The sequence below is a fragment of the Epinephelus lanceolatus genome, chromosome 8 (genome assembly GCF_041903045.1).
Source record: "Epinephelus lanceolatus isolate andai-2023 chromosome 8, ASM4190304v1, whole genome shotgun sequence".
Taxonomy (NCBI): Eukaryota; Metazoa; Chordata; class Actinopteri; order Perciformes; family Serranidae; genus Epinephelus; species Epinephelus lanceolatus.
This window is the reverse complement of record NC_135741.1, coordinates 603,378-630,000: the sequence shown is the minus strand read 5'-3', so window position 1 is coordinate 630,000 and position 26,623 is coordinate 603,378. Positions and strand designations below refer to the sequence as shown.

At 45.3% G+C, this 26,623-nt stretch overlaps 2 protein-coding genes across 2 annotated transcripts in view; one reads left to right on the top strand and one right to left on the bottom strand.

Moving 5' to 3' along the window:
- Nucleotides 1-26,125, top strand: part of kcnd1 (potassium voltage-gated channel, Shal-related subfamily, member 1) — an 82,994-nt gene extending 56,869 nt beyond the window's left edge. The window contains exons 4-8 of the mRNA XM_033628813.2: nt 15,781-15,943; nt 17,049-17,132; nt 24,022-24,117; nt 24,375-24,625; nt 25,505-26,125. Coding sequence (XP_033484704.1) covers nt 15,781-15,943; nt 17,049-17,132; nt 24,022-24,117; nt 24,375-24,625; nt 25,505-25,712 — 802 coding nt within the window. The 3' untranslated portion in view covers nt 25,713-26,125. The remainder of the gene's footprint in view (nt 1-15,780; nt 15,944-17,048; nt 17,133-24,021; nt 24,118-24,374; nt 24,626-25,504) is intronic.
- LOC117258195 (tripartite motif-containing protein 16-like) lies at nt 2,909-5,503 on the bottom strand. The gene has a single exon (XM_033628815.2). It carries the CDS (start codon nt 5,323-5,325, stop codon nt 3,637-3,639), a length of 1,689 nt encoding a protein of 562 aa, XP_033484706.2. The 5' UTR covers nt 5,326-5,503; the 3' UTR covers nt 2,909-3,636.
- Nucleotides 26,126-26,623: the final 498 nt, after the last annotated feature.

Below are 26,623 nucleotides of genomic sequence, written 5' to 3'. Positions count from 1 at the left end.
CAAACCGCGGCTGTTTAAAGTTGCTCTGTTGGCCGCTGGGCCGGACTTTGGACTCGCCTGCTGTACAGAAACAGGAAGCATGTTAACATGTTGAGCCTAGCTTAGCACAAAGACAGCAGTGTTTGCAGAGACAGCACAGTTACAGAATATGGAAGCTTTTAAATCAGCCCTCGAAACCAACTTTAACAGGAAAGCTTTGTTTACATCCATTGTTTGTCTTGTCTCTTTCCATCTTATATTATTTAACAAGACAATGTTTAATCTGGTGTTCAATGTTTTATTTGTCTTCATTTATGTTTTTGCTCTTTTCATCTCGATAGTTGAAAACCATCTTGTTCTGTAAACACTTTGTGTTTTGAAAAGTGCTATAAAAAATGAAGTTTATTATAAATATTCTTGCTCACTGGCAAAAACACTGCAGAAAACAAGATGTGGCATGTTTTTACATCAGGGTTTGGTGTTGTGATTAATTCAGCTTGTATTGTACTGGCATGTGTCATATATTATAAAATCTAAATATAGCAGCTAGGCTAACAGTTTCTGCCTGCTCCCCAGTCTTTGTGCTAAGCTAGGCTAATCACATCCTGGATGTATCTTTACACTGGACACAGTGAGATGAAACTACAGTCTTATCATGTGACTGTGGAGCAGACAGAGAACACGAGGACGTCACTGAATGTCGGAGTCTTCCTTTAATCAGTGACGATGGCTTTTCTCTGTTCACGTATGTTTCTCTGAAGGACTTGACGTTCACGTCACTCTGGGACGCTCTCAGTTACTGACCAAAGATGGCTGATGTTGGTCGTCATGGTGACTGATGTCACTGTAGAGCTGATGGACGTCTGATAGTTCAATGTGACACAGACCGAATGATGAAGGGTAAAGAAAGAACGGACGGTGAATTATGGCCTTTTTTAATCATCCCAGGAAGCAAAACAAAAAGTTAAGTTGTGAAAGGTTTAGTGAGGTCACAGAGATTCTGTTGGATGTAGGTTAGTCTCTACTGTCCACTGGGAGCTGAGCTATTATAGGATCAATTAGACTGACAGGGACGCACTCACACAGGAAGAGGAAATAACCTGTTGAATATAAAGACACAACACTGCAGTAAATACAACCTCTGGACTCTTTTCATATACATGGATCAGCCTGGTTCAAAGGAGGGGTTCAGTTTTGTTGTTGTTGTTGTTGTTGTTGTTTGGAATCTGTCTCAATACAATACTCACAAAACATTACAGCTTTAACTTTAACATTTACTAATCTATTAAAAACTTGGACCTAAACCCAACTTACTGATACACCAATCTGTGACCCAAACTGAACTGCTTTAGCCATTAAATTGACCTGTTAGCTAACTCTTTCAGCTGCTGAACTGGCCTGTTCTCTTTTAGCTGTTCTTTTTAGCTTTTAAAACTGATCGGCTACTGTTAGCTAGCATTAACAAAAAGTTTTTAGCTGCTAAAGCAACCTGTTAGCTAACTCCTTCAGCTGCTAAATTGACCTGTTAGCTAACTCTTTTAGCTGCTGAGCTGACTTATAAGTGTTAGCATACTTTAACTAAAGGTTTTTAACAGCTAAACTGACCTGTTAGCTAACTATTTAGCTGCTAAATTGAGTCATTACTTAGCTAACCTTAAGTAAATATTTTTAGCTCTAAACTGACTTGTTACAAACCTCAACTAAATGTTTTTAGCTAAAGTGACCAGTTAGCTGACACTTTTTGCTGCTAACCTGATTTGCTAGCTAGCAGCTGCTAAACTGACTCATTACTTAGCTAACCTGAACTAAATGTTTTTAGCTGCTAAAATAATTTGCTAGCTAACTCTTTGAGCTGCTAATCTGACCTGTTAACTAAATTGGAACAAAGGTTGTTAGTTGCTAAACTGGCCTGTTAACCAGTGCTGTGCAGACACATTTTGGGGGGGCAGGTGCTTGAATGAAAAAAGGGTAATTTTTCTTATAATTAATTGTAGAAAATAAAGTTTCATACAGCAGCTCATCTTTTACTCATACTATATTTTATTTAATACACACACTTATGCGGATGTTTAATACTCAACAGATTTCTACAAAATCATCAGTTCACTCAGACGATATTTGTTCATTCAAAATCATTAAATCTTTATTAAAAAATTGGATAATTAAAATAGTGAACTAAACGACCCTTCAAACTACAGATCAGACCTCCATTCCAGGAGGAGTCTCCCTGCGCCTCCTCAGACTGTTGTTTCTCAGATCCACCCTGAACACATGCAGTGATGTAAAGTAACTGAGTACATTTACTCAAGTACAGTGCTTCAGTACAATTTTTAGGTGCTTGTACTTTGCATGACTATTTTTGCTAATACTTGTACTTCACTCAGGGGCGGAAATCCCGGGGGGGACAGGGGGGACATGACTCACCCTTCAGTAAAGCTGTCCCCCCCTAGAATAATTTGAGACACAATTAATAATTTTTGAACAATGCAGTAGTATTTATTAAAAGCACAATGTAAGCGGTGCTCATTATAATCGTGCAATAATGTGCTATTTAAATCTTAAAAGATTTAGTCCCCCCCTCCCATTCCTAGTAGTGGTATATCCCACACTCTTTCCAACGGACGGGGCTGCTTGGCAGCAGCAGCAGTGTGTGGCTGGACCCGGCTGTCCACATCGCGCGGGGTAACATGTTCACTCACACAGACACAGTTTAACTTACACAAGTTACAACACATCCCATTTACTGTTACAACAAGCCCCAGGCCCAGGCTGATGATATAAACTGTCTGCAATATTTCTCCTGCATTGTTCAAAAGCCTACTCAATTACGAGTGCTGCTAAGCTAAAAGCTAATGATTAAGTTCAGAGTTTAGTGATAGAGAGGACAGGAGAGAAAGAAGAGGGAGATTACGCGCGACTATTACGCACGGTTGTGAGGTGCGCAGCGGCAGATCTCACAGCACACTGTTTATAAACCAGTTTACCAGTTTAATTGCAGGAAATGTTTAGTTGTTAAGCCATTCTCATAAGTGTAGACATTCACTCTGCCTGTTGGAGAGATAGAGAGAAGATTAAAGTGTCAAATTGCGGTAAAAGATGCTGTATAAAAGACAGGGTACGACCTTTTTTTCCTTGTCCCCCCCTGGAATTATTAAATTAAATTTTACTGTTTATTGTCCCCCCCAACTATGAAATGGGATTTTCGCCCCTGACTTCACAACATTCCCAAGGTAAATATTGTACTTTTTACTGCACTGCATGATACAACTTAGTATATTCAATAAATCCATCAGGATGTAGGATTAATATAAAACTTTATTGATCCCCAGGGGAAATTCACAAGATACACACCAGGATATAAAGTCAAAATGAAATGAGCTTTACCTTTACCAACTGCAACATGAAAGTGATGAACACATGAATGCATCAATAATTATACTGAGGGTTATCAGTTGAACTGAGGATTGAGTCCACGGGCCAAACTAAAATATAAAACAAGAAAAGGAATAGAAAAAAAGAAAAAACTTTCCAGAAGAGCATTTATCCAGTCAGAGGCCAGAGATCACCACCTGGGATCTGTCTGTGCACGTGTCTGATCTCAGCAACAAACATGGAGAATAAACAAGTTTAAAAACTAAAAATGTAACCCAGTTTCCTTTAAATGACGTCTGTGGATTTGAGCTGACACAGCTCAGCAGTGGCTCCGTGACAGTAAAGATAAAGTCCAACATAGAGAGGCTGAGTGAACGTGGTCTGGACTCTGTGGAGGAGACTCATGGTGTCAGAGACGTTGTAGAAGGACAGAACACCTGCACTGTGATCCAGGTACACTCCTACTCTGGAGGACTGAGGACCTGAGACGGAAGTTTGGACATTGTTGTACCAAAAGTTATAACTGTTATTGACACAATATAACGCACAGGATTTGTCATTGAGTCCAAATAAAGATTCGTTGGGGCTCCCTGTTCTGCTGATATTTGTGTATGTGACTGCTACAAAAACTCCTGTCCCTCTCCACTCCACCTCCCAGTAACACTGTCCAGTCAGACTCTCTCTGCTCAGGACCTGAGGCCAGATGGTGAATCTGTCCAGGTGATCAGAATAAGACTGTCGTTGACTTGTTCGTGTCACTTTCCTGTTCCCCTCAGATAATAACAGCAGTGTGTTTGCTGTGTTTGGATCCAGTGTGATGTGACGTGAATATCTGAAGAACTCAGCTCTGGTCTTGGGCTCTGGTTCTGACAGTGAAACATCCACTTCAGTCCCTGTCAGTGAGACGTTTGTCCATGTGTCCCTCAGAGCGTCCTGTAGTTTATCTCTGACTCCTGACACAGCCGCTGTCACGTCCTCAAAGTAGCGGCGAGGACGGATGTTGATGCTGGATGAGTGTGTGGCTTCACTGAGTGCTGACAGTGAGGGGTAGTTGTGTAGAAACTGGGTGTGATCCTCTGTGTGTGAGAGCTGCTCCAGCTCAGCGTCTTTCCTCTTCAGCTCAGTGATCTCCTGCTCCAGCTTCTCCTGAAGCTCTTTGACTCGACTCACTTCAGTTTCCTGCTGCCATCTGAGCTGCTGCTTCACATCAGAGCGTCTTTTCTCCATGAGACGGATCAGCTCAGTGAAGATCTTCTCACTGTGCTCCACTGCTTTATCAGCAGAGCGACTGATAGCCTCCACCTCCTGTTGGAGCAGCTTCACATCTTTCTCTGTGTCCTGGATTCTCTGCTGGATGTTTTGTCGACTCCCCTCCAGCTCTCTCTGCCTCTCAGTCCTTTCTGCTGCAGCTGACACTGTGTCGTGGCCTTTATGTTCATCCACAGAGCAGAGATAACAGATACACTGCTGATCAGTGCGGCAGAACATCTTCATCACCTCATCATGACGAGAGCAGATGTTCTCCTGCAGCTTCTTGGAGGGCTCCACCAGCTTGTGTTTCTGTAACGGAGCCGAGTCACGATGAGGCTGGAGGTGTTTCTCACAGTAAGAGGCCACACACTGCAGACAGGACTTGAAGGCTTTCAGTTTCCTCCCAGTGCAGACATCACAGGCCACATCTTCAGCTCCAGCATAGCAGTGATCAGCAGGAGCAGCTTGGAGTCCAGTCTTCTTCAGTTCCTCCACCAAATCTGCTAACATGCTGTTTTTCGTCAGGACAGGCCTCGGTGTGAATCTCTGCCTACACTGAGGGCAGCTGTAGATTCCCCTCTCATCCTCTCCATCCCAGTAGCTTTGAATACAGTTGATGCAGTAGCTGTGTCCACAGGGAAGAGCCACCGGATCCTTCAGTAGATCCACACAGATAGGACAAGAGATTCTTTTTGGGTCCAGCTTAACTCCCTGCTGCGCCATTTCACCTCTCAGTGCCAACGCCTGTCTGAGTTTCACTTTGTAAAAGTGAAACCACTTTGAGCTGTGATCTGAACAACATGTGTGTGTGCAGCCTGTCAGCTCTGTCACGTCACCACCATGTTGGTTACACCCATCGACACAGTGCAGAAGTGAGGGGAAGGGACCGAGGTGAAGCTGTATGAAGAGGAGGGAGGGCTGACCAAGCTTTTCTATATTCCAGGAAGAGGAGCGGTGTGAGAGACATTGTGTTTATAATAGAGCTCATTTCTCATTTAAAAACTCTGCTCACGTCAGATTTTAAGAGGTAAACTCTTCTCAGAACCAAATCGTTCACAGACACTCCCCAGTTTGAGATGACTTAGTTTTCCTGTCATTAAGTTTAATCTGACTACGTATTGCTTAAATTGCATAAATCAGTCACAGCTGTGAAGGCAATGAAAGTCCAATACTGTAGCAAATCACAATTAAACAGTATTATGTGATTAAGAACAGGTGAGCAGATGAATGAGAGTCAGGTGACTGTGACAGGAGGCGGAGTCTGAGGGCAGAGAGGCAGCATGGGAAAAGAAGGACTGAAGACTTTATGACACAGGTATCCAACTACAAGTCTTTTTATTTTATTGTCACTGTCTTAACGACACTGTGTTTCATGGGTGCAGATCTGATGACAGGTTTGGGGGGGACACAATCAGTTGTGATTTTTTTTTTTTTTAATTGCACGCATGCAAATCATGCCCACAGAGCGCTTGAGATTACCAGCATATTTCATGATTTCATAGACGCTCATCACCATCACCAAGTCATTCAAAAAGCACTACACAGAGAATCATATGCTTACCTTTGCTGTTTATTTCTTTTAAACAGCCAATAGTACATGGAGCCAGCCATCACCCTCCTTTTCACTGCTTCGCTGTTAGTTAATGCTACTTCTAGTTTCAGGGTCTCAGGCATGTTATGTCCACTCACGTTCTCATCTCTCGCCTCTCACAGATTCCCAATTCTCCTCATCATCTTCCCTTTTTTTTCCTAGTATATGGGACTACTGTATACATTTGTTCAGTTTCAATCATTTAGGTTATTTAGAATTGGGGGGGACAATTTGTGTTTTTCAGAAGTTGGGGGGGACATGTCCCCCCCTTCCCCCCCGGGATCTGCACCCATGCTGTGTTTACTTTACTTTTGTAACGGTGCCATCTGGAGAGAACAACATTACAGCTGAAAGGTTGCTCCGTCCCCAGTCCTCCAAACCAAAGTCTCTGAATTGCAATAAAAGTGAAATTATTTGTTACAACATAAAGATAAATTTTGACAACAAACTGAAGCATTAATATTCAAGGTGAACTAATGCCAAAACAACAAACAAACAACAATCTCTAACAGGGCTGACTAAGCCTCGGTGAGACAAACTAACAAAAGGACACGTACTAAATCTGACTCCCACAGATAAAGCAAAGCTTTTCACCAGAAAGTGTGACATAAAATCTTAGCTACATTTTTAACTTCTTAACTGACCCCTTAGCTAACTCTTACCAAGGCTTTTAAGCCGCTAAGCTGACCTGATAGATAACTTGATCCAAAGAGTTTTGCCCATTAAACTGACCTGTTAGCTGACTCAAACTAAAGGTTATCATGTTATTAACTGATCAGTTAGCAAACTCAAACATAATGCTTTTACCACGTAGCCTTACTGACCTGTTAGCTAACCTAAACCCAACAGCTTTTACTATGAAACTGACCTGTTAACCAACGTTTTTAGCTGCTAAACCCACTGGCTAATTTGAAACAGTTTTTTAAGGTGCTGATTGACCTGTTAGCTAAGCTAAACTCAAGCTAAATCCAGTTGTTTTTTACCACTAAACTTACCTGTTGAGTAATTTTTCAGTGACTAAACTGACCTGTCAGCTTAGTTGAACATAATGCTTTTACCACGTAGCCTAACTAAGATAAGATAAGATAAGATAAGATACGCCTTTATTGATCCCATAATTGAGAAATTCCAGTGTTACAGCAGTCAAGGAAAAAGAGTCAGATTAAAGATTTCAAAATTAGACTTAAAAAACTTAAATAACTAGGCATGCAAATAAGTACAAAAATCCAAGAGTCGGCGATAAATAACAATAACAATAATAATAATAATGAAAATAATAGGAAGTGGATAATAATGAGCAGCAGTGAATGAAAATGAGCAGTGGATAAAGGGAGCACATCTAGTGCAAGTGATTGTATATGCAAAACAGCAGACAGCTGTGGTGTCCCTAAAGTGTCCATGGTGTCAATAAAGTGTCCATAGTGTCAATAAAGTGTCCATAGTGTCCCTAAAGTGTCCATGGTGCAGTCTACTGTGAGCAGCGCTGGTTATGTAGCCTGACAGCAGCAGGCAGGAAGGACCTACAATAGCGTTCCTTCACACACTTTGGGTGAATCAGTCTATTGCTGAAGGAGCTCTCCAGAGCTTTTATCTCCTCCTGCAGAGGATGGGAGTCATTAGTCCTCAGAGACGACAGCTTGGCTGTCGTCCTCCTTTCTCCCACCACCTGCACAGAGTCCAGAGAGCATCCCAGGACAGAGCTGGCCTTCTTGATCAGCTTGTCCAGTCTCTTCCTATCTGCAGCCGAGACACTGCTGCCCCAGCAGACCACTCCGTAAAAGATGGCGGATGCCACCACAGTGTCAAAGAAGGTCTTCAGGAGCGCCCCCTGCACTCCAAAAGACCTGAGCCGCCTCAGCAGGTAGAGTCTGCTTTGGCCTTTCCTGTACAGTGCTGTTATGTGATCAGTCCAGTCCAGTTTATTGTTAAGATGAACACCCAGGTACTTATAAGATGTCACCATCTCAATGTCCTTTCCCTGGATGTTCACTGGTGTTGGGGGGAGGAGTCTGCGCCTGCAGAAATCCACCATCAGCTCTTTGGTTTTCCCCGCGTTGATCTGAAGGTGGTTCCTCAGGCACCAGTCCACAAAGTCCTGGTTCAGTTCTCTGTACTCCCTGTCGTCCCCATCTGTGATGAGGCCGACTATGGCAGAGTCGTCAGAGAACTTCTGCAGATGACAGGTGGGGGTGTGGTATGAAAAGTCTGCAGTGTAGAGGGTGAAGAGGAACGGTGCCAGCACTGTCCCCTACGGGGCCCCCGTACTGCAGACAACCAAGTCCAATACACAATCCTGGGTCCTGACATACTGCGGCCGGTCCGTGAGGTAGTCCAGGATCCAGGATGTGAGGTGATTAGCCACCCCTATGTGCTCCAGTTTGTCCCTCAGAAGCGCAGGCTGTATGGTGTTGAAAGCGCTGGAGAAATCAAAGAACATGATTCTCACAGAGCTTCCAGGCTTCTCCAGGTGAGAAAGAGCTCTATGCAGGAGGAAGATGATGGCGTCGTCCACCCCAATGCCAGACTGGTAGGCAAACTGCAGTGGGTCCATTGAAGGGCCTACTGCAGGGCGGAGACGAGACAGGACCAGGCGCTCCAGAGTCTTCATGAGGTGTGATGTTAATGCCACCGGTCTGAAGCTGCTGAAGTCCTTGGGGTGCGGAGTCTTGGGCACAGGTACCACGCAGGATGTCTTCCACAGCTGTGGTACTCTCCCCAGCCTCAGGCTCAGACTGAAGATGGTTTCAACTATCCCGCACAGTTGGTCTGCGCAGGACTTCAGGAGCCTGGAGCTGATGAGGTGGGGGGAGGAGTGGGGAGTGGTGAGATGTCTGGGGGAGCGGGGGTGGGGGAGGTGTCGAAGCAGTGTGCCAGGAGTGTAGGTGGGGGGGAAGGTGAAGGTGAGGATGAGGGGGGTTGCAGGGTGGTGGATGGACAGGCGTGGTTGAAGTCCCCAGAGATCAGAAGGAGGGCCTGAGGGTGCTGTGTCTGCAGCCTACTTGTAACAGAGTGGAGAACGTCACAAGCAGACTCAGCCTTTGCAGACGGGGGGACATACACTGCTGCCATAATGACATGAGAAAACTCCCTGGGTAGATAATATGGTCTCATGCCAACAGCCAGCAGCTCAATGTCCCTGCAGCAACGCTGTTCCTTGATAGTGATGTGCCCAGAGTTACACCATCTATCATTCACAAACACAGCCAGCCCTCCTCCTTTCCTCTTACCGCTGTCCGCTGTCCTGTCGTGTCTGATGAGCTGGAATCCGTCCTGCGCGGCGATCGTGTCCGGTACTTCCACGTTCAGCCATGTGTCGGTAAACACCAGCACGCTGTTCTGCCGGTACTCTCTCTGATGGCGAGTCAGCACCGACAGCTCATCCATCTTGTTGGGGAGCGATCTTACGTTCCCCATGATGACAGACGGGAGGACAGGTTTGTACTGTCTCCTCCGGTGTCGGTGCTGCACTCCGGCGCAACATCCCGGTTTCCTTCTCCGCAGCTCGCAGGGAATGTCGTGCCTCTCCTCGGGCCGCACCGCGGTGTGACGCAGCGCTAACAGCTGGTCCCGGGTGTAAACAATGGAGGCACGGCGGGGCGCCGGGTCCCCGCACATGATCGTATCCATAGCAAAATGGGAGAAAGACCGCTATAAGGAGAGCGGTCTTTGTCTCCATGACAAAACAGAACATAAGTGCTAGCTAGCTAACTGAAAGAAAACTCAAAATAAGAAGGTTAAATGAAAAGAAATTGAAAAAAACTCAGCGGTGAGCAGGAGCTGCTGTAACAGGTGTCCGCACTGGGGGCGCCATCTTGTAATCTGACCCGTAACTGACCCGTTGACTAACGTTTATAGTTTCTAAACCCCTTAACTAACTCAGACCTAAGCTTTTCACTGCTAACTGACCTGTTAGCTAACCTGAACCCTACTGTTGTAGCTGCTGTATTGATCCGTTAGTCAACTTGAACTAAAGGTTTTTACTGCTCAGCTGACCTGTTAGACAAACAAAAGTGTTCCTACTAAACTGGACTCTTTTTAAACCACAGAAAGCTACACTGAAACCTCAGCAAACCACAATTGGACAATTCAGCTTTTCCATATGACAATAATGGTAAAATGTCATGTTTGTTTCTGCTGTATCGTCTCGCTCTGTGAATTTAATTTTAAAGCCTAATTTTCTGACACATTTTAAATATTGTGGTTTGGAAATTATATTTTATATATATGTGGTTACAGCTTTGGCTAATTTTGCTAACTTTGATGAGAATTTTTGGGTCTTGGATAAAGTCATGAATAAGAGCTTGCAGAGAAATACTTAACAGTAGATTAGTGCCAGGGTTTGATATTGAACTAGAATAATACTGAGTCAGTTTATGACATCCAATTTTGAACCTACTGAACAGCTGCAATCAACTGAAATTTCTTTAAAAGGAAGGGAGCTAAAGAACTGAGATCCTTAAAGATGAACTGAGAAATATTTTTAATGTGGACACTCCCCACCCTGACAGCTGGTAACCATGGTGTTCATCAGGTGGTGTTACCTGATGAATGCAGCCTCAGTGTCGGGGCTGTTTTCTTCTTCCTCCAAAAGTCACAGTGAAACTTTACAAGCTATGAAGCACCAGGTCCATAAACTGCAGGCTAATGAGACTGATGTTCCAGCTGTACTGTGAGTTAACAGCTGGCAGATGCTCCAGTCGGCTGTCTGCACATCACAGCTTCATTCATTTACATTTATATCTACATTTACATTCTGAGCTGTACTCACAGGGCCGACAGCAGCTCTGTGGCTGCCGCTCTGTTCCCACAGCACCAGGAGATGGAGTTAGGATGTTTATGAGTTTGTCCTTCATTTGTTTTTTGGGTTATTACCTCACCTAATAATTTGAGTCAGTCATCTGCATATGGAGAGTTTCGGATATGGAACTTCTGAGTTGACTGTTGCTGCTTATAGATAAGATTTTCTCAAACAAACAAGCCTCAAAAACAGTTAGCTAAACCAGCTACAACAAGCTTATATAAACTAAACTGTTTTAGCTGCTAAAATGACCTGTTAGCTAATCTGAACCAAACTACTTTGGCTGAACTGACCTGTTAGCTAACTTGAATGAAACAAAAATGCCACTTTAGCAGCTTAAAGTCATGCGTTGAACTGAGTCAAGCTGTTTTAACTGCTCATCAGACAATTAGCTAACCCGAACCGAACTGTAGCCTTTAAAATGACCAATAAGCTAACCTGAATAGAACTGTTTAGCATTAGCTAACAGGTTTTAGCTGCTAAATTGGACTGACTTGAACCAAATTGTTACGTCAGCAAATAAACTGTTTTTTGTGTGTGACTTAATTTTAAAATGATCTTAATATGTCAGACCTCTTTTGTCTTTTTCTGTAAACTGGATATTTAACATATTTTTGATGTGCAGGCCGACATAACTTTATTAATGTTTTTTTTGTTTATTTAGTTTAGTTTAGTTTTGTTTTGTTGTTGCTCTTTGTAAGGCACCTTTGAATATCCAGAAAAGCGCCATATAAATTAAATGTAGTATTATTATTGTCATTATTATCATTATTATTACATATTAGTGATTTAAAATATAAGTTTTGTTTTTTTATTATTTATGCCCATGAAACGCAACTGATGTCATAAATTTAGCTAATTTTATCATCTCTGTAGCCTGACAAAAGAAGCCTGACTAACTGTGGAGAGCTTGGAGAGAAATAAAAGAAGTAAAATGTTGGGTAAAGTGTCGAGGTCAAGATTTAGGTCCAGCTGATGTTCAGGGTGGATTTAGTTAGTGATCCAGCACAGATTCATCCCGGCTGTTTGGCCGCAGTCTGACATCTCCGTCGATTCTTCTGAGCGCTTTTTGCCAACAATTACAGATGACTTCTGTTCCACTCGGCCCGCTCTGTTATCTCCATTGATCTGCTCACTGCTGCCAATATCGCTCCCGGCTGAGGACGCCGGAGGTCCAGTAAAACTGACCTGAGTGCTGTCATCACACACACAGCTCCCACAGACCCAACACACTCATTCAGCAAATTACTGTCACACACACTCAGGCTCAATATCACAGTAAATTAAAACGAAGGGGACGATTAGGTTTCAGAGAATCACACCAGCGGTTGTGCATGTATTATCCTGTTAGCTTAACTGCTCATGACTTGTACTGAGGGAGGAAGGAAATAAATAACATTCATTCTCGTTACTGTGACAGTTGTGTTTTTCTCTTTTTTAAACGGTTTTACTTGTAATTGAATATTTTTTATCTCACAAGCTTAATGTGAAGTTGCTTCGGTTGCAGAGTGAAGATGTACCTTTATTCTTAACAAGTTTTGTAAAAAGTCTTTCAAGCAGTTTTTACATTTTTCCTTCAAGGCAGCCGTTGGTTTGTTCTCCAGGGGTGACGCTTTTCTGTAGGTCGACCCTGAACTCAGCATCGCCCTGAATCCCCCATCAAAAACCCATTTGATTTTGGATTATTGTAGAAAATAAACTCTGTGACAAACAAATGTTTATAAAACACGTTTTGTTCAGTAAGATAATCTTCACAAACACACACCTCTTTTATGATTTTTGAAGCTGAATGCGATCACCAGAAGTGTAAAGCTAACGTTAGGCTATAAACATCTTCACTACGGTCTAGAGATACACTGATTTATCAGCTGAACATTGGTATCAGCTGATATTTCCCTCGGCCTATAAGCAAACAAAAGAATGTTTGGTGATGGCAGTGGCCGATGTTTCCTCCCCTCACTTTGCAAGAAGTAGAGCTCCAGACTAACGTTGGGACAAACGGAGATCTTCCCTGGGACGCTGTCAGGACAGAAGGACGCAGTAAACTCACTGTCAACACGTCAGAGAACGCAGCCTGTTGTTTCCCTGATGATGTTACATTGTGAACAACAAATCTGTGATGACATCAGCAGGAGGAGATTTAATTAACGTTAGCTGTTAGCAGCTAGTCAAAGTTAGCAGCTAGTTAATGTTAGCTGTTAGCAGTTAGCACCCAGTTAAAGTTAGCTGTTAGCAGAACCAACAGCTAGTTAACATTAGCCGTTAGCAGGCAGTTAATGTCAGCTGAGAGCAATCAGCAGCTAGTTAACATTTGCTGTTAGCAGTTAGCAGCTAGTTAACATTAGCTGTAAGCAGCCGGTGGCCACAACTAACAGGTTGCATTGAGCCACATTATGATGCCTTCAAGCTTTATTCAGTAGAAATGAGCGTTAGGCGACGGTAAATTATAACATTCTGATGATGTGTTCAATGTAATCTTGTTAAATGTAGCACCAAAGGACCTAGACTGCCCCTAGGCTTAAAAGGTCTTGGCCTGTATGGGGTGCACTCAGAGGTCACCTTGAAATTGTGCTATTTTTTTTATCATGTAGATTTTTTGTGTCCCTGGAACAAAGTGGGAACAAATAACAACAAAAAAACCCATCAACAAATAAAAGCTTCGGTATCGGCCAAACAGTTTTTTTAAACGTCTGTATCGACCCAGAGTTTCACTATAAGTCAAAATCACTGTTTGTGTTGATGTTGAGATCATGTGGGTGGACGGGTGAGGGTTCAGAGGCTCAACGGCACACAGAGTAAAATAATGTGAGATGTTCAGTTTGCAGGACGACAGTTTCTGTGATGTTATTCAGAGTATTAATGTATAAAATGTTCAGAGAGCTTATGGAGGATTTAGATCAGATCTGTCAGCAGAGAACACTCCCTGTAAAATAAATGAACATATTTAAATCTAATGCATAATGTTTATAAATGTATTTAACAGCATGAATTTATTTTCAGAAGACAGAAACTGGACAGTCAGCAGCTCTGACGGCTGGCTCTTAATGACAGGAGATTCATTATGAAACACGTGTGCACAGGACGACGCTGCACTGCTGTGAAATTAGCTTCACAGTAGAAAAAAAGTAAATTACCTCCCAGATATTCTGATATGAGCGTTAGCGCAGCCGACGGGGTCGTGGCCTTATTTTCTGAAGGACTCAGACATAATCCACCGCAGCAGGTAGAGCTGCACTTCATTACCTTATATCTGATCCACTGTACAGTCCCACAGCATTTACATATTTAAATATAAAGAGTTTAATTCCACCGTGAGATGGACGGCGCTCCAGAGAGGGGAGAAAGTGAAAGGAATAATTTCATCCCCAGGAAAGTTAAAGAGATAATTCACACACTGAAGGTGCAGACAGAGTTAAGTAATAATAACTGACACATCAGACTGTGTTTGATATCAACTGTAGATGAGCCTGTGGTTTAAATATTGAACAACACATCACAAATCTGTGAGCGTCTTCTGTGTCCCAAGAGTAAAAATTATGAGCAGCTGCTTCCAGATGTTGTGTCATCAGCTGCAGTGATACATAAAGATAACTGAAGCTTCAGTAAAGTGTGTCTGAGCAGTATCACACAAACCGTCCTGGCCTCCTGCCCGCTCCCTAATGTCCTCCTCCTCCTCCTCTTCCTCGTCTCTCTACCTATGATTTATGGCTCTATATGATGAAAGGTGAAGGCCGCATGAGGCAACAACCAGCAACCTGTGTGTGTGTGTGTGTGTGTGTGTGTGTGTGTGTGTGTGTGTGTGTGTGTGCATGCAGACAGTAATATCTTGTGCAGCAGTTCAGCCCTCTCAGAGATCAGAATCTGAATCTGAATCTTTAAACACAAACTGTTCGTGTTACAGAGCAGAACATTTTATTTATGTCTTGATGTCTTTTTGTCTGAATGTGTTGTAACATTATCTGTTTATATTCAGCCTCTTCTCCTGATGTGTGGACACCAGTCTTTAGTCTGTACCATCTGTAATGTTTGGTTTTTACTGTGTGTATATTTGTATTATTGATTGAGCTGCTGTAATGCCTCCAAGTTGGAGACACATCAGGTCCGTCCGTCTCAGTCTTGTGAATGAAATATCTTAAAAACAATGGGAAACGTAACCACGTGTGTGTGTTGGCTAAACGTAACCATGTGTGTGTGTTGGCTAAACGTAACCACGTGTGTGTGTGTTGGCTAAATGTAACCACATGTGTGTGTGTCGGCTAAATGTAACCACATGTGTGTGTTGTTGAAGGAAAAAAACATCAGTTGGTGGTGTTGTACCGACGTAGTGCTTTTATTTTGAAAGAGACTGTATCAAACTGTACATTTCCTGTGAAAACAGAAGTGTATTTTGAAAACAGACAATGCATGTAACAGGTTGAAGTTGACACGGCATCAACGTAGATGTAGAAAGTACCCATTACATTTCTGATCAGATCTGAATCATGGAGCAGATACACAGATCATTTTCCACTGTGAGGTCGGACATGTGGCCTTGGTGGAGGTGTGAAGTTTGATACTGGGATCAAGGTGAGGCTGGGGACATGTGTTGTCCTTGTTGGACATGGCGTTAGGTCCTCGTCCTACTTCTCTTGTATTTGATGCCACAGTGGAAATTCTGACTCGATTCAGTCACCAAATATCATGAATCACTCACCGTGACCAGAAGTCAGATAAAACCCAGACCCAGAACATGTCTGAGAGGTCACTGGTCTGCATGTTGACTGACAATGTGACTGTTTCCTCCCTGCAGGTACGGTGACATGGTTCCCAACACCATAGCAGGGAAGATCTTCGGCTCCATCTGCTCTCTCAGCGGCGTGCTGGTGATCGCCCTGCCGGTGCCCGTCATCGTGTCCAACTTCAGCCGAATCTACCACCAGAACCAGAGAGCGGACAAGATGAGAGCGCAGCAGGTCGGTCTCTGTGTCTCTGTTACTCCTGCTTTATTTTACATCAGTTTGGACTGATGGCCTGTTAGAAAACTGCCACAGCTCTTCCTCCAGAGATCAGCAGTATTTTTACTTTATGCTGTTTGACACTGAAATGAGCCGTAAGTGTCCGTCACGACAGACTGACTCAGGAGCTGTCAAAGAGCGGCTGAAGCTCCAGCGCACAATCATAAACTTCCGTCTGTTAGTGTGGAAGCCTCTGAGTTAAGTTTATCAGTTTGATTAAAAATCAAATGACTTATTTAACTAATGTGAAAATGGAAACATCAGTGAGCACGTTCACAGGACGGCAAACAGAATGAATACTTTATGTCGGCCCATTCACCAGAAGAAAATGGTGGCATTGCAAACCATGAATACATCTGTACGATTCATACGTATCGTATCACTGTTTCTGAAGGCCCTGTTCACGGGTCCCTCGCGGTCCAATAGGGATGGACCCACATTTGGACCATGACCCACCAGTTGAGAAGCACTGCATTGAAGGATACATCATTTGAGAATACTGTTAATTAATAAATGTGATATTTTACTTAAAGACAGAGAAGTTTCAGACTCAACTGTTTTTAGTCTTAGCAGATAAAAACAGAACCCTGTGGTTAATTAACTTAAACAGTTAAGTTACTACACACCTTTAAAATTAATACTTAATGTCTTTTTATTTTATTTTCAATAAGCTCTAACGATCTGAGGGAAATTTTCCAAACGTGTTTCTCAACAAAGAAAACACAAAAAATAACCTGCTGTATGTTTGAACGATCCTTCTGACTGTTAAATGACATTTTCAGTCAGCGATACTTTTATTGATTTATTTCAGCTGCAGGTTGACCTGACGCTCCAGAAACATCTGAGAGACTCTGACTCTGCCCAGTCAGACCATTACAGCTCACTGGTTTCTCCTCTTCTTCACCACACAGCAGATGAAGGCTGACGGGCTTCACTTTAACCTTAATGCTCCTGCACACTGTGTGTGTGTGTGTGTGTGTGTGTGTGTGTGTGTGTGTGTGTGTGTGTGTGTGAGAGAGACGGTGCTGACGCTGCTGTTTCCCTGTGTGTTTCTGTCCGACAGAAAGTGCGTTTGGCTCGGATCCGCATGGCGAAGAAAGGAACAGCCAACGCCTTCCTCCAGTACAAAGAAGACCGAGCCCTCGGGGTGAGACACACACACACACACACACACACACTGACAGTCGATAGTTTCTCACTATCGAGCAGGAAGGTGGATTACAGTCCAGTTAACTCAGACAGTGATGAAGAGATGGAGAAAGTGGAAGAAAGAAACAGAGCGAGGAGAAAAAAAGACGATTCAGACGAAGAGAAAGACGAGATGAAAGAGAGAGATATTTAAAGGCCGACTGTCGAGGGGTGTTTACAGACCTCTGCTTGATTTGCTCTGGTCTGAATCAGGGGGAGAGTCGGTCCTAAATGCATCGATACAAACAGCATTAAAAAGCATTAAAGCAAAGACAGGAAGTAGGTCCTGACGAAGCTTCAGTCTTTCAGTCCAGGTCAGACCTCGATTCATTCTCCAGCACGCTGCCAGCAAATGTTGATGTCACTCATCTGACCTGGTCTCATGCTGAAGTTGTCAAAAAACGGCGAGTGGTTGGTGACTTCCAGCGCCAGACGCCAACAAAAAAAGACGTCCTTTCACATCGTCATGATACATGGCCAGTCACCGTTATTGTTTGACAGCACCTGGTGGTGTCAGGGGGAAACGTGACGCACCAGCAATGTAAGTTAAGGGAGCAAAAGTTCAAATAGGGCAGGTGGGCGGGGGGGATGGGTCCAACAACCTCTGAATCTCAGCCAGGACGCCAGAGTTCACTTCCTGTAAGATGTAAAGCCAAACCCAAAAGACACCAATAAATCTTCCTGAATCTGACACACTGGACCTTTAAGAAAGGACTCGTGTCTTTGCCAATATTTAGGAGCTCCAGAGAAATCCCAAGCTGTCAGGAGATGAAGGTCAGATTCAGAGACAGTCTGTGGGAAGACAAAGAGGACTTTATAGACGATACTGCTCTGACAGGAATTTACTTTTGTTTCTGAACGTGTGAAATGGAGACAGAGATTAGACACCAAGAACAGGAGAACAGAAACAACAAGACAGAGACAGGTCCAGAGACAGGTTCAGAGACGGAGACAGAGACAGACTCAGAGACAGAGACAGAGACAGAGACAGAGATAGAGACAGGTCCAGAGCCAGACTCAGAGACAGAGACAGAGACAGGTCCAGAGACAGGTTCAGAGACGGAGACAGAGACAGACACAGAGACAGAGACAGAGATAGAGATAGAGACAGGTCCAGAGACAGGTTCAGAGACGGAGACAGAGACAGACTCAGAGACAGAGACAGAGACAGGTCCAGAGACAGAGACAGAGACAGAGACAGAGATAGAGACAGGTCCAGAGACAGGTCCAGAGACAGAGACAGAGATAGAGACAGAGATAGAGACAGGTCCAGAGACAGGTTCAGAGACAGAGACAGAGACAGGTTCAGAGACAGAGATAGAGACAGGTACAGAGACAGAGACAGGTTCAGAGACAGAGATAGAGACAGGTACAGAGACAGAGACAGGTTCAGAGACAGAGATAGAGACAGGTTCAGAGACAGAGACAGAGACAGAGACAGGTTCAGAGACAGGTTCAGAGACAGAGACAGAGACAGGTCCAGAGACAGGTTCAGAGACAGAGATAGAGACAGAGACAGGTTCAGAGACAGAGACAGAGACAGGTCCAGAGACAGAGACAGAGACAGAGATAGAGACAGGTCCAGAGACAGAGACAGAGACAGAGATAGAGACAGGTCCAGAGACAGAGACAGGTCCAGAGACAGAGACAGAGACAGAGACAGAGATAGAGACAGGTCCAGAGACAGAGATAGAGACAGGTTCAGAGACAGGTTCAGAGACAGAGACAGAGACAGGTCCAGAGACAGAGACAGAGACAGGTTCAGAGACAGGTTCAGAGATAGTGACAGGTCCAGAGACAGGTTCAGAGACAGAGACAGAGACAGGTTCAGAGACAGGTTCAGAGACAGAGACAGAGACAGGTCCAGAGACAGAGACAGAGACAGAGATAGAGACAGGTCCAGAGACAGAGACAGAGACAGAGATAGAGACAGGTCCAGAGACAGAGACAGGTCCAGAGACAGAGACAGAGACAGAGATAGAGACAGGTCCAGAGACAGAGACAGAGACAGGTCCAGAGACAGAGACAGAGACAGAGACAGAGACAGGTCCAGAGACAGAGACAGAGACAGAGACAGAGACAGGTTCAGAGACAGAGACAGAGACAGGTCCAGAGACAGGTTCAGAGACAGAGATAGAGACAGGTTCAGAGACAGGTTCAGAGACAGAGACAGAGACAGAGACAGGTTCAGAGACAGAGACAGAGACAGGTCCAGAGACAGGTTCAGAGACAGAGATAGAGACAGGTTCAGAGACAGGTCCAGAGACAGAGACAGAGACAGAGACAGGTTCAGAGACAGAGACAGAGACAGAGACAGGTTCAGAGACAGAGACAGAGACAGAGACAGGTCCAGAGACAGGTTCAGAGACAGAGATAGAGACAGGTTCAGAGACAGGTTCAGAGACAGAGACAGAGACAGAGACAGGTTCAGAGACAGAGACAGAGACAGGTCCAGAGACAGGTTCAGAGACAGAGATAGAGACAGGTTCAGAGACAGGTCCAGAGACAGAGACAGAGACAGGTCCAGAGACAGGTTCAGAGACAGAGACAGAGACAGTTTCAGAGACAGGTTCAGAGACAGAGACAGAGACAGAGACAGGTTCAGAGACAGAGACAGAGACAGGTCCAGAGACAGGTTCAGAGACAGAGACAGGTTCAGAGACAGAGACAGCGACAGGTCCAGAGACAGGTTCAGAGACAGAGATAGAGACAGGTTCAGAGACAGAGACAGAGACAGGTTCAGAGACAGAGACAGAGACGGGTTCAAAGACACGTTCAGAGACAGAGATAGAGACAGGTCCAGAGACAGAGACAGAGACAGAGACAGGTCCAGAGACAGGTTCAGAGACAGAGACAGAGACAGGTCCAGAGACAGGTTCAGAGACAGAGATAGAGACAGGTTCAGAGACAGGTTCAGAGACAGAGACAGAGACAGAGACAGGTTCAGAGACAGAGACAGAGACAGGTCCAGAGACAGGTTCAGAGACAGAGATAGAGACAGGTTCAGAGACAGGTACAGAGACAGGTTCAGAGACAGAGACAGAGACAGGTTCAGAGACAGGTCCAGAGACAGGTTCAGAGACAGAGACAGAGACGGGTTCAAAGACAGGTTCAGAGACAGAGATAGAGACAGGTCCAGAGACAGAGACAGAGACAGAGACAGGTCCAGAGACAGGTTCAGAGACAGAGACAGGTCCAGAGACAGGTTCAGAGACAGAGATAGAGACAGAGACAGGTTCAGAGACAGAGACAGGTTCAGAGACAGAGACAGAGACAGGTCCAGAGACAGGTTCAGAGACAGAGATAGAGACAGGTTCAGAGACAGGTACAGAGACAGAGATAGAGACAGGTTCAGAGACAGAGACAGAGACAGGTTCAGAGACAGAGACAGAGACAGGTCCAGAGACAGAGACAGGTTCAGAGACAGAGATAGAGACAGGTTCAGAGACAGGTACAGAGACAGAGATAGAGACAGGTTCAGAGACAGGTACAGAGACAGAGACAGAGACAGGTTCAGAGACAGAGATAGAGACAGGTTCAGAGACAGGTACAGAGACAGAGATAGAGACAGGTTCAGAGACAGGTACAGAGACAGAGATAGAGACAGGTTCAGAGACAGAGACAGGTCCAGAGACAGGTCCAGAGACAGGTCCAGAGACAGAGACAGAGACAGGTTCAGAGACAGAGATAGAGACAGGTTCAGAGACAGAGACAGAGACAGGTCCAGAGACAGGTCCAGAGACAGAGACAGAGACAGGTTCAGAGACAGAGATAGAGACAGGTTCAGAGACAGAGACAGAGACAGGTCCAGAGACAGGTCCAGAGACAGAGACAGAGACAGGTTCAGAGACAGGTTCAGAGATAGAGACAGGTCCAGAGACAGGTTCAGAGACAGAGATAGAGACAGGTTCAGAGACAGAGACAGAGACAGGTTCAGAGACAGGTTCAGAGATAGAGACAGGTCCAGAGACAGGTCCAGAGACAGAGACAGAGACAGGTTCAGAGACAGGTTCAGAGATAGAGACAGGTCCAGAGACAGGTCCAGAGACAGAGATAGAGACAGGTTCAGAGACAGAGATAGAGACAGGTTCAGAGACAGAGACAGAGACAGGTCCAGAGACAGGTTCAGAGACAGGTTCAGAGATAGAGACAGGTCCAGAGACAGGTTCAGAGACAGAGACAAAGACAGGTTCAGAGACAGGTTCAGAGACAGAGACAGAGACAGGTCCAGAGACAGAGACAGAGACAGAGATAGAGACAGGTTCAGAGACAGGTCCAGAGACAGAGATAGAGACAGGTTCAGAGACAGAGACAGAGACAGGTTCAGAGACAGGTTCAGAGATAGAGACAGGTCCAGAGACAGGTTCAGAGACAGAGACAGAGACAGGTTCAGAGACAGGTTCAGAGACAGAGACAAAGACAGGTCCAGAGACAGAGACAGAGACAGAGATAGAGACAGGTCCAGAGACAGAGACAGGTCCAGAGACAGAGACAGAGACAGAGATAGAGACAGGTCCAGAGACAGAGACAGAGACAGAGACAGAGACAGAGACAGGTCCAGAGACAGAGACAGAGACAGAGACAGAGACAGGTCCAGAGACAGGTTCAGAGACAGAGACAGAGACAGGTCCAGAGACAGGTTCAGAGACAGAGATAGAGACAGGTTCAGAGACAGGTTCAGAGACAGAGACAGAGACAGAGACAGGTTCAGAGACAGAGACAGAGACAGGTCCAGAGACAGGTTCAGAGACAGAGATAGAGACAGGTTCAGAGACAGGTCCAGAGACAGAGACAGAGACAGGTTCAGAGACAGAGACAGAGACAGGTCCAGAGACAGGTTCAGAGACAGAGACAGAGACAGGTCCAGAGACAGGTTCAGAGACAGAGATAGAGACAGGTTCAGAGACAGAGACAGAGACAGGTCCAGAGATAGTGACAGGTCCAGAGACAGGTTCAGAGACAGAGACAGAGACAGGTTCAGAGACAGGTTCAGAGACAGAGACAGGTCCAGAGACAGAGACAGAGACAGAGATAGAGACAGGTCCAGAGACAGAGACAGAGACAGAGACAGAGATAGAGACAGGTCCAGAGACAGAGACAGGTCCAGAGACAGAGACAGAGACAGAGATAGAGACAGGTCCAGAGACAGAGACAGAGACAGGTCCAGAGACAGAGACAGAGACAGAGACAGAGACAGGTCCAGAGACAGAGACAGAGACAGAGACAGAGACAGAGACAGGTCCAGAGACAGGTTCAGAGACAGAGACAGAGACAGGTCCAGAGACAGGTTCAGAGACAGAGATAGAGACAGGTTCAGAGACAGGTTCAGAGACAGAGACAGAGACAGAGACAGGTTCAGAGACAGGTTCAGAGACAGAGACAGAGACAGGTCCAGAGACAGGTTCAGAGACAGAGATAGAGACAGGTTCAGAGACAGGTTCAGAGACAGAGACAGAGACAGAGACAGGTCCAGAGACAGGTTCAGAGACAGAGACAGAGACAGGTCCAGAGACAGGTTCAGAGACAGAGATAGAGACAGGTTCAGAGACAGGTACAGAGACAGAGACAGAGACAGGTTCAGAGACAGAGACAGAGATAGAGACAGGTCCAGAGACAGAGACAGAGATAGAGACAGGTCCAGAGACAGGTCCAGAGACAGAGACAGAGATAGAGACAGGTCCAGAGACAGGTCCAGAGACAAAGATGGATGAGGAGCTGCTGTCTCAGCAGTTTGGAGCTGAACCAACAAACAGCTCCATCAGAGTGTTTCCCAGCAGACACCTGGCAGCTCTCTGCTGATCAGAATACACACATCTGATTGGCCGATCACGTGAGATGACTTAATGCATCCACATCACGTCTGTGAGTTTCCTGGTCGCTGACACACGCTACAGACGCTGCAGAGGTTAAAATAGAAATCCTTAAATGTGTTGGTCGGAGGTCAGGGTCGAGCCGCCGGCGATGGAGAGCGACAGCAGGTTAACGAGGATTGTGATGACGTCCCCATGGATGGATTACTGAACCAGGCTGCCGGGCGCAGGCCCAGGGGCCCAAAGTTTCAGGGGCCCCCGAAGCTTCACCTGCAAGATGTCACTCAAATGAACACGTGCCGACCAGGACTCAACATGACCACGAGGAGCCTGTTTACGCCTGACGATAAGGTGTGTAGGTGATCCAGACGGACGACTGCTGGATTTAAAGACGCATAATGAGGGTGAAGAGGAGACAAATGAGAGGGTACAGCTGAGGAGGAGGAGGAGGAGGAGGTATGAAATAAGAGGATGATGAAGAGGAGGAGAGCAGCAGTACAGAGTGAGGAGAGGAAGAGGAGGATTAGACTTCCTGTTATCTGAGGAGAAGATGGGAAACCAGCCTAATTTATTCTGAAACATATCAGTTATCAGTCAGAGAGATGAAGAGGAGGAAGAGGAGGAGAGACGACAGGGGAAGAAGAGATTAGTGAGGTGGTGAAGAAAAAGAGAGGAGGGATCAGATTAAAATGAGAGAAGATTATTAAATGTCTAACGGCCGTCAGTTCAGAGCTCTCGGGGGAGAAAAGATCAAGTCATAGTTTGAGTGAAGTTTAAATGTGGATCTGATCCTCAGATTCATCACAGAGTGTTTATCATCATTTATTTATTCTTTAAAGATTAATAATGTTTGTCCTGATGGTGGCGCCAGAGGAACAATCTGGGCTCAGCTGCAACTCAGGAAAATGACGGACTTGAAGATAATCAGAAACTTGTCTGACCTTATTTGTTTTGGATGTGTGGCTGTAATAATTTGTATTACTAATTCATATATATATATGTATATATGTGTGTGTGTGTGTGTGTGTGTGTGTGTAGGACCGGGACAGCGACAGCACGGCTCTGTGTGTAAAGAACAGATCAGCGTTTGAGCATCAACACAACCACCTGCTTCACTGTCTGGAGAAGACCACGGTGAGTTCATCTCAGACAGATCTGAAGTTTCTTTTTCCATCTGACAGAGTTTAAAGATTCTGTCAGCACGTCTGTGACTCTGAACGCTGCCGTCACATAACCTCTGAATTTAACTCTGTGTCATGTGGAGACGGAGAGTTCATCACTGACGCTGACAAAACAGTCTCGTTAAAAGTTCCATTTATCATCTGTTCTGGAGCTTTAATCATATCACGTGATCCTCCTACACACATCTGTTCTCCTGTCTCTCCTCACAGAACCACGAGTTCACTAACGAGATGAACTACAGCGAGCTGTGTATGACCGAGTCGGTGGGCTACAGGACCAGTCGCAGCACCTCCCTGTCCAGCCAGCAGGGGGCGCAGAATAACTCCACTGGCTGCTGCCCCCGCCGGGCCAGGAGGAGAGCCGCCATGCGACTGGCTAACTCCACGGTGTCCGTCAGTCGGGGGAGCGTCCAGGAGCTGGACACCCTGCACATCAAGACCACCTCCATACCACCACAAACGTAAACAGAGATTATCATTACTGACGAATGATAAAAGAAACGTAACAATACACAACTTTAGACACACACACAAACACACACACACACACACACAGCCGTAGAGGACATAAAGATACATTGCTGCACTGATAAACACACTGTGAAACACATCGGCTGTTGAGTCAATAGGTCAAACACAGAAGAGCAGAGGTCCAGTAACAGAGCCCTGATGGACACCGTATTTTACTGCAGGAAATACAGATGTTTCATCACAAAAATACAATTAGTTCTTTAAAATAAGTAAACGACATGCACCAAGAACTTGTCTTTTATCCCAACGCCTCAAAACAGAGTTACAAAGGGTTCAGTGGTTGAAAACTTCCCCTGTGAAATGAAACAACCCTTAAAGACCCCGATACGTCATCACTGTCATCGTCTGTAGCATTTATACAAACAAACGTGACTGTTGTGGTGATGGTTTTATCACAGTAACATTTGCTGTTGATGGAGATAAAAAGCATGAATGCTGATGACACTTTTAGTTACACGCTTTTAAATGATCAAACAAGTCATGAAATAAAAAAGAACACTGCTTCATTCCCAGGTCAGTAGCTGCTGCTCTGTAGGCTAACGTTAGCAACCTGTGCTTTTTGCTGCCACAACAGCCGATAAACTTTAGCTGTAAGCTAGCTAACAGTGCATGAAGTGATTTCATTTAAGCTTCAGGATAAACACGTATAATTTGCTCATGTTGGCACATATTCACTTCACGCAGACTTTCTCTCAGCGTGTGACGTGCTCAGTTTGTGTCTGTTCACACTCGTTCACGTCCTCCTCGTTCTTACTGACGGTGTTGTCTTTTCTTGTCTCTATGTTCTGTGGGTTTGTTTCTCTCCCCAGTCGTTCCAGTCTGAACGCCCAGATGGGTGACCTGAAGCTGAACTGCGGAGAACAAGATTTCACCGCTGCCATCATCAGCATCCCCACGCCGCCCGCCAACACGCCTGACGAGAGCCTCCCTCCATCGCCTGCCCCCATCCCCGGCATCCTGCGCAACACCCGGGCCACCGCCTACACCCATGACACCGTCAAAATCTCCTCCTTATAACCTCCGACCTCCTCCGCGACCTCCTCCTCGACACCCACCCTGCCGCCCCGTCAGCCAACCTCCCCATGAACTCTGAACTTCCTTTGAACTTCTGATCCTGAACCCAGGGCGCTGCTTGCTGAGACTTTGGGGACAAACACGACTCAGGTGGAAACTTTGAGTACTGCTGGTTGTTTTCACTTCCTGTCACCATCCTGTGAATTTACATGAGACGAACAGAGATGGAGACAAAAAGACTTTGAGAACAGGACACAAAGCAGCTGCTAAAATCAAAGGCAATGAATTCTGAAAAAAGAACGATAATTGTTCTCCTGAAGACGTTCCTAAGTCGTACGAACCCCCCCCTCCCCCCCCTGCATTTTAGCCCAACACGCACTTCTTCCTGCACAGTCCCCACCCTGAGTCTCATTGCACAAACCTGGGAGGGTTCATCCAGGACGACCATGGAGAAGACGCCAACACGTTCAGCATCCCAAGACCAGCTGACAGGTTGGATTTGATGGGTCCATTTTGCGTCCCCACAAAACATGATGCTTTAGAAGAGGGAAACCAAATCACAGCCGGGGACGATGGTCCTATATTTTAGTCTAAACCCGGCGTGAGCAGCTTGAGAGGTCTTACTTTTAGAAAGAGACGCCGACTTGTTGATCAGAGGAACTGCCAACTGCCGCAGGATCATTCAGACTCAGCTGATTTAATGTCAGACTCATCTGTGATGGAAAAAGACGTGACGGAGACGATCTGTAGACGACCAAACAACCCTCAGCGACTTCAGAAGCCGTGGCTACAAACCTTTGATTCTTCAGATGTTGGTTGTTGTGGGGAGTCGATACGGCTCAAACATGTGTACGGATTTGGATTTGGTTTCTTTTCTTTACAGACTGAGTGAACACGCTGCTCAGCTGTGTGAA

Bases quoted from the DNA above. Each gene is read 5' to 3' on its own strand.
- LOC117258195 (XM_033628815.2), bottom strand. From the start codon at position 5,325: ATGGCGCAGCAGGGAGTTAAGCTGGACCCAAAAAGAATCTCTTGTCCT.